The sequence below is a fragment of the Leguminivora glycinivorella genome, chromosome Z, assembly GCF_023078275.1.
Source record: "Leguminivora glycinivorella isolate SPB_JAAS2020 chromosome Z, LegGlyc_1.1, whole genome shotgun sequence".
In the NCBI taxonomy this organism is placed as follows: domain Eukaryota; kingdom Metazoa; phylum Arthropoda; class Insecta; order Lepidoptera; family Tortricidae; genus Leguminivora; species Leguminivora glycinivorella.
In genome coordinates, this window is record NC_062998.1 from 54,673,971 (window position 1) to 54,686,061 (window position 12,091).

Sequence of the window (12,091 nt, forward strand, 5' to 3'; positions counted from 1 at the left end):
GTTTATTTAATTATTGCCACCTTAAAAAGATTTTCTAAGACTTCTTTAACATCACATTGGTCCAGTTGTCCACCCCACTTTTTTTTTGGATTTGGATTTTTTTATGTGGTTTCCACTCATAATCTCGAGCTCTTTCAATCCGAATAGGAGTAAAAAAGGTGCCCCAGGGTTTTTTTCCCCATTTCGTTACCATTTTTTCATACATTTTGTATGGCGGTAACAATAGAATAGAATAGAATAGAAACACTTTATTGACAAACTGTGTACAAAAGATAGCAGGTATGTATAATGTATATAGTATAGTCCCAACAGTTACCCGACATGGGCGTGCAATGTATAACTTATATCTACTTATTATCTATATTACTCGTAACTTTTATTAACTATCATGCAAATTATGCCTAAACTAATTAGGTAATACCTAAACTTATGGTTAGTTCAGTTGTAATCTTAAATATAAATAAATAACTAGGTAATACCGCGAATTGAAGTGAAGCTAGGTGGTTACATAATTTTATCACTATCATGTTCAAAATATTCCTTAATGTTGTAAAATACTTTTTGTATTAACCATTGTTTTAATTTACATCTGAACTTATTGCCCTCCAGAGTTTTTAGTTCATCAGGGAGATTGTTATAAATATCTATAGCACTTATGTATGTACTTTTTTTTAAAATTGCGGTATTTACTCTAGGTCGAACTAGATCATGCTTATATTGGTTACGTAAGTTACTTTTCAATTGAGATTTCTTAACAAAAAATGCGGCATTATTTCTAACAAAAGTACATATTTCCAGAATATAAATTCCAGTTAACGTAAGAAATTCCTTTTCTCTAAAGAGGGCTCTATGGGATAGCAATTCATTGATATTAATACGGTAGATAGTACGTAGGCATCTCTTTTGTAAGATAAAGGTAGACTGGACGTCTGTCGAGTTTCCCCAGAAGATAATTCCATATGTGAGCAATGGATATATATTTCCATAATATGCATTTCTAGTGATTTCTTCTGAGCAGGTTTCTGATAAAATAGATAAAGCGTAGCACTGACTAGATATGTTTTTATTTATTTTTTCTATATGGGACTTCCAGTTTAAGTGTGAATCAATGTTTACTCCTAAGAATTTGATGCTATCTACTGCTTGAATGGCTACCCCCGCTTTATTAATGTTTAATGACATCGGGATTGTATTGTAGCTCCTGAACTGCATAACATTTGTTTTGGTCAAGTTTACATTTAGATTCAGTTGTCCCAACCATTCTACAATTTTCCTTAATGTACAATTTATATTGTTTTCTAAAATTGATACATTACAATTTGCATCCGAAAAAGAATAGTTACATCATCGGCAAATAGTACACAGAGTTCATTGACTACATTCGGGAGCTCATTCACATAAACCAAGAATAAAAGAGGTCCAAGAACGCTACCTTGCGGCACGCCTGTATTTACTATCTGGTATTCAGATTGATATTTTTCAATAGTTTTAGAATTTTTACAATATTTTGAGACAACTGTACGTTGTTTTCTATTACAAAGATAATTTTCAAACAATTTCAAAGCATGACCTCTTATGCCTGTGTTTTCCAGTTGCCGTAATAAGACCCTGTGAATGACACAGTCAAAAGCTTTGGACATGTCTATAAATAAGGCAACACATAGTTGTTTCTCATTTATTTTATCCCATATGTCTTTGAAAATCCTAAATACAGCTAATGAGGTCGACTTACCTTTTTGGAAACCATACTGATTAGGATTTAGGATGTTAAACGCATCGTAGTATTTAATGAGTCTATTATAAATTACTTTCTCAAATACTTTAGAAAAGTTTGATAATAAGGCAATGGGCCGATAATTGCTCATGTCATCCTTAGCTCCTTTCTTGTATAGTGGCTTTATGATGGCGTTTTTTAACTCGTCAGGGAATATGCCCTTCTCTAGTGAGAGATTAATTATATAGGTAAGGGGATGGACAATATACTCTACAGATGCCTTTATAACTTGCATTGGTATTTCGTCGTGGCCAGTACTTTTTTTTGATTTTAATGACATTATAGTCTTCCTTATTTCTTGTGCATCGACAGGCATAAGAAAAATGCTGTTAGTAATCCGTGGTCCAATTGGCTTATACTCTGTAGATTTTAGCTGTTGCTTTGAGGTTTGGTTTGTAAAAAAAGTGTTGAATTGTGTAGCCATATTGGTTGGATCGGTAATAATGTTGTTGTCGTGATTAATTTTCTCAATCGAGGAGGCAATGAAATTATTTGCGCACGTATTACTTTTTATGATACTCCATGTTGCCTTTGTTTTATTTGAGCTATTTTTAAGAAAAGAATCATTAGTTAATATTTTCGCTTTACGAATTACTACTCTTAATAATTTACAATATTTTTTATATTTATATTTATTAACTGTATTTTTCCGTTGTTGTATATCTAAATGTAATCTTCGTTTTACTTTACTTGCTTTCTTTATTCCTTCGGTTATCCAATTTGATTTTCTTTTGTGTGTTTTTTTAATAGTCTCCTCTGGTATACACAAGTTAAATATTAATTGAAATAAATGTATAAATGTATTATATGCATTGTTGGGATCAGAGTAGTGATAAACTTCCTCGAAACTAATTTGAGAAATATATCTCATGAAAATGTCCATATTTTGCTCTACCTTTCTAATGCGTACAAACCAGTATTTTTCCTTGTAACTTTCACTAATTGGAATTTTTATAATCTGGCCTGTATGGTCGGAAATTGCTAAATTCATCACCATCATAACATTAGGAAAGTTTGAAAAATGTATGACATTTTTTTCTATTATCAGGATCGAAAGACCTCTCGATTCTAAGTAAAAATCGCGTAAAAAATAGCCATGTTACAAAAAAGTGGGGTGGACAACTGGACCAATGTGATGTTAAAAAAGTCTTTGTGGGGACAACTTTGTAAAAGAAAAATGGCCCATTTATGTACGCATAATGCAACTGTAGAATTAGGCGTTAAAACACTCGAATTATCTAATCTTAAAACAAGCCAACACTCGTTTATAGTAATAGTAAGCTGAAGACACAAGTTCTATCCCCGGCTCGCTTGTGGAACTTTGTCGCTAAGTGTCCGGTTAACTCGTTCACCATTGCCATTGGCTGCTTGTGCATAGGGGGACAGTACAATCAGTTAAGACTCACCGATAATGTTATTCTGCAGGATGTGCCCGACGACCGTGAGCACGGTCTTCTCGAGCTGCGCCATGATCTCCGGGTTGTCCTCCATCACGTTGAGCACGGTCTCCATCGTGTTCAGCAGCCCCATGGCCGTGATCGCCTTCTCGTCCGTGCCCGAGTCCGTCTCGATGACTTTACGGAACGTCGTGGCTAGGTGTTCGGTTATCTCGTACGCCATTGGCATGAGCTGCTCTGTGTATAGGGGGACTATTTTCTGTAGGACGCTGGCGATGTTGTCGTTCTCAGTTTCTCGGATGACTTTGAGTAGTTCGGTGGTGACGGCTTTGACTTGGGGTTCGAGTAGTTTGTGGACTTTTTCCTGTGAGCCGAGGAGGGTTTGGAGGGCGATGGCGGCCTCTACTTTGACTGGGAGGTCTGTGTCGTTGAGGAGCGCGTTGACGGTGAGTCGGACGGCCTCGACGAGGAGCGGCTCGCTCTTGAAGCGGACCGTGACGAAGCAGTGCAGCACCCAGCAGGCGCGCGCGCGCATGTAGCCGAGCGGGTTGCTGTACTCTGGGAACACGTACTGGCTGAGTAGCGAGTCGATCTCCTCCTACAAATAAAATACAATCATTTATTTTCCAAATATGCCACTTTTACACATCAACATTATACAGAAAATTAACAATTCAGTATTCAATCTAAGATAAGGACTATAATTATTATAATTCATTCATAGAAATGTGTATAGTCTTTCCCCCTCATTCATAAACGATCACTAAAGTTATCAAGCCGATAAAGCTCGTTAGTCCCTTTCACACCAGTACCAGGGGCGGCTCACTCCGCGATTTTATCGCCGCGCTACAAGTACATGCCGGCGGCCGCGAGTTCGCGGCCTAATCAGGGGTGGCGCGCGTTCTCACGGAACGCACGTTCGCACTTTCTATTGTTACTTTACGTCGCGAGTTTTTTTTTAGGTTCATATGTGATGTCCGCGTGTGAATGGCAAATAATGTTTAGTTAAATAGACATCATGAATAGAATAGGACAATCTTACACAGATCTAATATTGATTAAGTCCCACGGAAAAGTTCAACTAGGCTTGTGATGTTGGGACAAACAAAAATATATAAATACTGTATGGATATATAGATGTATACCTAGAAAGTACCTAAGACTTGAATATAATAGTATAACATTTTATATGAGTATTAATTCGTTTTAATCCATAGGCAACCCTATCGTCCGACGCTGCGCACGTGCGGCTCGTTTCTTTGTTAGAATTTTGTAGGTATTTAAAAGGCGGCATTTTGTGAACATCAAAGCAGTGGGCCTTCTGTACTTGTACTATTATATATTCTGTGCCAGTACGTCGGAAAGGGGGTTTAAGTGTTCAACTGTTCATAACTAAAATTAACTAAACCAAGAGACAAGATACAGATGTAGTGCGAAAAGATTTGCCTCCGTATTGTTACCGAAACGTACGAACGTGTCATGCTATTTCAGTCAGTCTCAGTACAAGGTGTACTGAGACTGACTGAACTAGCATGACAAATACGAACGTTTCCAGAAAAAATACGATGGAAACCCTTTTCGCACATATGTTGTCTCTTGCAAGTGCCTAGGCATGTCACTGTCACTCATATGTGAGAGAGAGAAAGAACATATCATCATCTCGCTCTCACGTATGAAATTCTTTAACTGTGCAATGTACTAATAGGGTGGCGTCATCTGTCATAACCTTTGAGTGTGCCTCCTCATTGGGGGGTCCCAAATTCTGAAAATAGCCATAGCTGTTCTTGAACCGAACGCTCCGGCCTTACACTAGAGTTGTTTGTGGGTCTGCAGACATACCTTGTAGAACTTCTTCTTGATGAGCAGGTCGCTCAGCGTGCCCACCATGTGCAGCGCGCCGTCCTGCTGCCGCGGGCTGTACTCGCCGCCCCGGCTGGCGAGCACCTGCATGCACAGCTGCATCGTCCGCTCCAGCATCTCTTTCCGCTTCTTGCAGCACGATATCAGGAGCGTCTGCGCGGCGATTATGGGCGACACGAAGTCTTCGAATATGTCTGTAACAATCCATACTAATGTTATAAATGGGAAAGAGGTGCGTTCCTAGCACAGTCTACGCTCGTGGAGGTGAACGCGTACCATGCTTGTATGAGTGAAATATGACAGGTCGATTGTTCGCGTTTTTGATAGGCGGTAACCGTGAGGTAACCGAGAGGGGGTGGGCGGCAGTTTCAGCGGGGAACGGGTGTGGCCATACTATACGATAGTACTCTTTATTATACTGTGACTGGGAGAAGCTTGCGGAGAAGCGAACGGATTGGCGAAAGTGCGTTGGAGATGGTCGCAAGTTCGTCGATGAGACCTGGTTGGCGGCACTTGCTGACAAAAGGGAAAGAGGACACCATAGCGAAACGTCGCAATCGGTTGCAAGCTTCCCTTGTCAGCTATGTGGCAAAATGTGTCCGCTCTCGCATAGGTCTCTTTAGTCATCAAAAATGATGTCTCTCGGACATTGCACCATAAATCGTCTGAAATAGACGCTAAGGCCGGTAGTAGTAGTGTGTGTTTGATAATTTACGCTATTTGACGCGTGATTGTCGCTAGATGTCACTACAAATAAGTCGCATTTACTGATGTATGGAGTTACAATTCTTCCTCTATGGTGTTAGTAAACTAGATATGTATCCATACTAATATTATAAATGGGAAAGTGTGTGTGTCTGTTTGTTTGTCCGTCTTTCACGGCAAAATGGAGGGACAAATTGACGTGATTTTTTAAGTGAGATAGTTAAAGGGATGGAGAGTGACATAGGCTACTTTTTGTCTCTTTCTAACGCGAGCGTACAGAGTATGGTCTCACCCTACTCACCGAACTTGATCCGTATGTACTCGTGCGGGTCCGTGTTCCAGAGCTCCTCGTCGGCCTCCGAGTAGGACATGAGCGGGAACAGCACGTCCTTGATGATCTCGAACATGTTCGGCTTCAGGATCTTCCACGAGTGCGAGTGGGACACGCTGCGACATCAAGTTAAATGTATAACAAATAAATAAATATTATACAATATTCTTACACAGATTGACTGAGCCCCGCGGTAAGCTCAAGAAGGCTTGTATTGTGGGTACTCCAGTAAGAGCATATTCCTCATCCCATTTTAAGACTAAAATGTCATATACACTTTTCTAGATTTCGTCTAGTTTCAGAGTAAATTCTTATTGTTAGTATGGCTTTTTTAACGATATTGATGCCATTAAGGAGAATTAGTCTCACTATCCTCATTGATAGATGTCCAAAATTACGAAATAAATGCTTTCAAAAATTAGGTTTTTAGAAAAAAAAAGGTCTAAATTCATTTGAAGTGCTAGTTTTATGAATAACATTTACTTTTTATGTGAAAATACATTCGAAAGCAGTAAAAAAAAATTTAAAAAGATTTTTTTTTGGCAAAATTTCCTTATGTGAATTAAAATAAATGTTTCCTTTAGCCTCATAAATGTGTGGTTAAAATCTCTCGCAATGCTCACGAGCACCGTGTATATATTAGACAAATACTTAAATGTATACATAGAAAACGTCCATGACTCGGAAACAAATATATCTGTGCTCATCACACAAATAAATGCCCTTACCGGGATTCGAACTCAGGACTGCGGTTTAGAAGCGGTGCGGCACGGTCACTTCCGACTGAGCCAGACAAATAGTAAATTTTGTAACAATAAAATCTCATTCTCCTTAATAAAGTAATAAATTTAAGAATGCAAGGCGTAGGTTACGCCCTCTACCGCCCTCTGTCGGAAATCGGCAGGAAGTCATCGACCGTGAGTTGTCTGATCCTGGATCGGCCTTCCCCGCCATCTAGCGTGGGATAGCTGCACTCTTGTATTCCTTCATGGACTTACGTGGATCATAGTTGCCATTTTTAAAAATAGAAGTAAATCGTCATCGGGCGTTTGCCTTCCTTCCTTTTATTCGTAACCAGACTTAATTATGTTTTTTTTAAGCTCCGCGTTAATCGCGAAGAGTTTAGTATTATATTTTTTTTTGTTGACTTAATTTCGATTGAACGTCCGGAGCCGGCTGTTCACGGCGCGGGCCGATTTCGGCTAGCAACACTTGGCTGTCAAAAATGGCGATGATGAGACGAGTTTTCGGTGCCGCAGAAGAATTGTGAGGGATCTTTGGTCCTAGTCAAAATCGGGCGCAATCGCCCGTTCGAGTGAGTTTCCCTAGTGATTCTGCCGTTTAATTCCATATAGTTGTTTATTTTCTAACGATGCGTTACATATTTTCCAGCCCCGGAATCGGACGTTGATCGAATTATGTTCCCTTGATATGAGGCGGCGCCAAGCGTGCCCGGGTGTCGAAATGGGTGCAATTTTGCCCTCTGCTGGCCCTTTATCCATCAACGGTAAGTCATACATTCTTTAAACCTTGTTGGCAGCCAACTTGTTCCGTAGGTTATGTATATCTCCCAAATTAGCAGTAGGTCGTTTCACAGAACGCGTTGACGTTCGAAATTCAAATTCCAAGGTAACCCCCGTGTCCTGTGGGCGGTATAAACCACCCTTACGGGCACCGTTTTTAGGAATCTTCCTTACAGACTGGTATAACCATTCCAGGGTTCACGCCGCGTCGCCTAAACCTCGCGCCGGCCGCGAGAGCTTCCCCTGGTGTCCCGGTAACTTTCGGGCGGCAGATTGCTGCCGTGGCAGTTGTGGTGTTTCGAGGTCAGATCTTTCCACGTTTACTTATTGACTGAATGAACCGGCCTTCGGTTCTGGCGCCCTTCCGTGTAACTGCCCTTAATATATATTGACCGCTGTATCCGTTTCTACCAGTAATAATAATTTAGAGCTCGCTGACCCACATTTGTTCCCTTAAAAGTATAAACCCAACATTATTGTTCTCGTGAGCTAGCCCTCGGCCAACAATTGTTAACGGTACCTAAGATAACAAACTAGCATAACCAATTTAGATTTTTCTTAATACAAATAAATACCTGGTACCCCTTCAATGGTTGTTTGATTTTTTATTTTTTATTGTGTCGTCAGCTAAAGGAAACCCCCCATAAAATTAAATATTGTAACAATTTAATTACATGCATAGGCAAGCAAAGTACGAAATTTCTCAGATCTCATGTTCATGTAATTGTAAGCTAAGGCGTAACAGAGGGCAACTAACATCCGATCCGAGGCTTTCTTATTTTTAGTGAGACAGTACGCACCACTGGTCGATGTAGCTGATGGTCTGCTGCAGCACGCGCGGGGACACGTACACCTTGTTGCGGTACTGGCGGAGCACGTGCAGGGTGCTGCGGTGAAGGTGACATGGAGTCTAGTGAGACAGTACGCACCACTGGTCGATGTAGCTGATGGTCTGCTGCAGCACGCGCGGGGACACGTACACCTTGTTGCGGTACTGGCGGAGCACGTGCAGGGTGCTGCGGTGAAGGTGACATGGAGTCTAGTGAGACAGTACGCACCACTGGTCGATGTAGCTGATGGTCTGCTGCAGCACGCGCGGGGACACGTACACCTTGTTGCGGTACTGGCGGAGCACGTGCAGGGTGCTGCGGTGAAGGTGACATGGAGTCTAGTGAGACAGTACGCACCACTGGTCGATGTAGCTGATGGTCTGCTGCAGCACGCGCGGGGACACGTACACCTTGTTGCGGTACTGGCGGAGCACGTGCAGGGTGCTGCGGTGAAGGTGACTTGGAGTCTAGTGAGACAGTACGCACCACTGGTCGATGTAGCTGATGGTCTGCTGCAGCACGCGCGGGGACACGTACACCTTGTTGCGGTACTGGCGGAGCACGTGCAGGGTGCTGCGGTGAAGGTGACATGGAGTCTAGTGAGACAGTACGCACCACTGGTCGATGTAGCTGATGGTCTGCTGCAGCACGCGCGGGGACACGTACACCTTGTTGCGGTACTGGCGGAGCACGTGCAGGGTGCTGCGGTGAAGGTGACATGGAGTCTAGTGAGACAGTACGCACCACTGGTCGATGTAGCTGATGGTCTGCTGCAGCACGCGCGGGGACACGTACACCTTGTTGCGGTACTGGCGGAGCACGTGCAGGGTGCTGCGGTGAAGGTGACATGGAGTCTAGTGAGACAGTACGCACCACTGGTCGATGTAGCTGATGGTCTGCTGCAGCACGCGCGGGGACACGTACACCTTGTTGCGGTACTGGCGGAGCACGTGCAGGGTGCTGCGGTGAAGGTGACTTGGAGTCTAGTGAGACAGTACGCACCACTGGTCGATGTAGCTGATGGTCTGCTGCAGCACGCGCGGGGACACGTACACCTTGTTGCGGTACTGGCGGAGCACGTGCAGGGTGCTGCGGTGAAGGTGACATGGAGTCTAGTGAGACAGTACGCACCACTGGTCGATGTAGCTGATGGTCTGCTGCAGCACGCGCGGGGACACGTACACCTTGTTGCGGTACTGGCGGAGCACGTGCAGGGTGCTGCGGTGAAGGTGACATGGAGTCTAGTGAGACAGTACGCACCACTGGTCGATGTAGCTGATGGTCTGCTGCAGCACGCGCGGGGACACGTACACCTTGTTGCGGTACTGGCGGAGCACGTGCAGGGTGCTGCGGTGAAGGTGACATGGAGTCTAGTGAGACAGTACGCACCACTGGTCGATGTAGCTGATGGTCTGCTGCAGCACGCGCGGGGACACGTACACCTTGTTGCGGTACTGGCGGAGCACGTGCAGGGTGCTGCGGTGAAGGTGACATGGAGTCTAGTGAGACAGTACGCACCACTGGTCGATGTAGCTGATGGTCTGCTGCAGCACGCGCGGGGACACGTACACCTTGTTGCGGTACTGGCGGAGCACGTGCAGGGTGCTGCGGTGAAGGTGACATGGAGTCTAGTGAGACAGTACGCACCACTGGTCGATGTAGCTGATGGTCTGCTGCAGCACGCGCGGGGACACGTACACCTTGTTGCGGTACTGGCGGAGCACGTGCAGGGTGCTGCGGTGAAGGTGACATGGAGTCTAGTGAGACAGTACGCACCACTGGTCGATGTAGCTGATGGTCTGCTGCAGCACGCGCGGGGACACGTACACCTTGTTGCGGTACTGGCGGAGCACGTGCAGCGTGCTGCGGTGAAGGTGACATGGAGTCTAGTGAGACAGTACGCACCACTGGTCGATGTAGCTGATGGTCTGCTGCAGCACGCGCGGGGACACGTACACCTTGTTGCGGTACTGGCGGAGCACGTGCAGGGTGCTGCGGTGAAGGTGACATGGAGTCTAGTGAGACAGTACGCACCACTGGTCGATGTAGCTGATGGTCTGCTGCAGCACGCGCGGGGACACGTACACCTTGTTGCGGTACTGGTCGAGCACGCGCAGCAGCACGTCGAGGATGCCGCCGGTGAAGGTCGTCAGGTACCACTCCGCGAACTGCACGTACTCCTTGCGCGTGTTCACGGGGCTGCCGTATCTGTGCCAGGTGGAGCGTTTATTTAGCTACATGTATAATCTTAGACAATCTGATCAGTAGTGGCGGCATGCAGAGCGCAACAGGAGCATTCCATGGAAAAGTCTACCAATGTCCTGTACAAACGCGAATTTTTAAATTAGCTGGGGCAAAGAGGAGAGTATTATAGAGAGTTACTGTCGAAGTCAAATGTGTAATCACAGTGCATAGACTACCTCGACACAAGCTTAGAACTTTTGAAACTCAGTTTTAACAATTTGGCCCATATTGTTAGCTTGATATGTATTAAAATGTCAAATATTAATATTAGCACCATCTAGCCGAGCGTTGCCCAAAGGTGTAACGCCATCTAGGCCACCGTACCTTTTTCTCTATGGCTTTGTGGTACGTTTTTTTACATTTGTTTTTGGTTTAAATTAGAGATGGGCCGAATATTCGGTAAATATTCGGTATTCGGTATATTCGGCAAGTTTCTCAATGTTCGTATTCGGCCGAATAATTCGGTTGCATTGCCGAATATTTACCGAATAAACAAAGTAAATAACGAATGAAGGTCTTACGTATTCCATTGGTTATTATTATTAAGGTGGCTCGCTTAGGTTACCCGAAGCTCAGGCTGCGTTAGATGGCGTTAATCTTCAAATTACCAGTCTTATTTTTTTTGTGGAGTCGTACAGGCATTTATATACTTTCAATTATGCTTCGCGAACATTTAATATTAAAATTGACGTATTACAACAAACATTCAACTTCTCATTGTAACGTTAATCCCCTTAATGTAGATAAATTTACTATTTTATACTATTTCTAAGTACCACTCACACATACAAACAGTGTTTTTGTATTCCTTCTAGTCGATAATTTCACGCGGCGACAGCTTGTTTAAATAGCCTTGCGGTAAATACGTGCCATCGCATGATTTGCATGGAAGTACTGGGTTCGAATCCAGGACTTTTTCTCTTTTTTTTTTTAATACTACGTCGGTGGCAAATAAGCATACGGTCCGCCTAATGGAAAGCGGTCACCGTAACCTATGGACGCCTGCAACTCAAAGAGTGTCGCATGCGCGTTGCCGCCCCATTAGTAACTTGTACACTCCCCTTTGCTGCGTGTGCACAGAAAAAAGGAGTGTACAAGTTCAAAGGAGGGTTTGGGTTGCCGACGACTCAAAGGACAATAGACGGAACAAATTAGTTCCGTAAGTCCTCCCGTCGTCAGCACCCCACACCCTCGTTGAGCTCTGGCAGCCTTACTCACCGGCAGGAACACAACACTATGAGACACTATTTTTTGTTTTATTATTATACATAAATGTATATGTACTCGTACAGTAGTTACTGAGCGTTTTCCACAAAAAAGATTAAAAACCTATTCTCTTACATGGTAATAATTTTTTCCCCTCACTAGCTCGGAAACACGTGTTTTGTCCTTTAATACCAGAGGGTAAAAACGCATTTTATCCACTA

The 12,091-nt window shown here is 43.7% G+C and overlaps 1 protein-coding gene and 1 long non-coding RNA gene across 2 annotated transcripts in view; one reads left to right on the plus strand and one right to left on the minus strand.

Moving 5' to 3' along the window:
- LOC125240592 (importin-7) overlaps window positions 1-12,091 on the minus strand; it is a 66,568-nt gene that overhangs the window by 32,522 nt on the left and 21,955 nt on the right. The window contains exons 4-7 of the mRNA XM_048148544.1: window positions 10,455-10,628; window positions 6,038-6,183; window positions 5,011-5,225; window positions 3,181-3,769 (exon numbers count right to left, since the gene is read on the minus strand). Coding sequence (XP_048004501.1) covers window positions 3,181-3,769; window positions 5,011-5,225; window positions 6,038-6,183; window positions 10,455-10,628 — 1,124 coding nt within the window. The remainder of the gene's footprint in view (window positions 1-3,180; window positions 3,770-5,010; window positions 5,226-6,037; window positions 6,184-10,454; window positions 10,629-12,091) is intronic.
- Window positions 6,886-8,287, plus strand: LOC125240594. The gene is made up of 3 exons (XR_007178643.1): window positions 6,886-7,382; window positions 7,460-7,574; window positions 7,786-8,287. It is a non-coding gene; the product is annotated as an uncharacterized LOC125240594 (long non-coding RNA).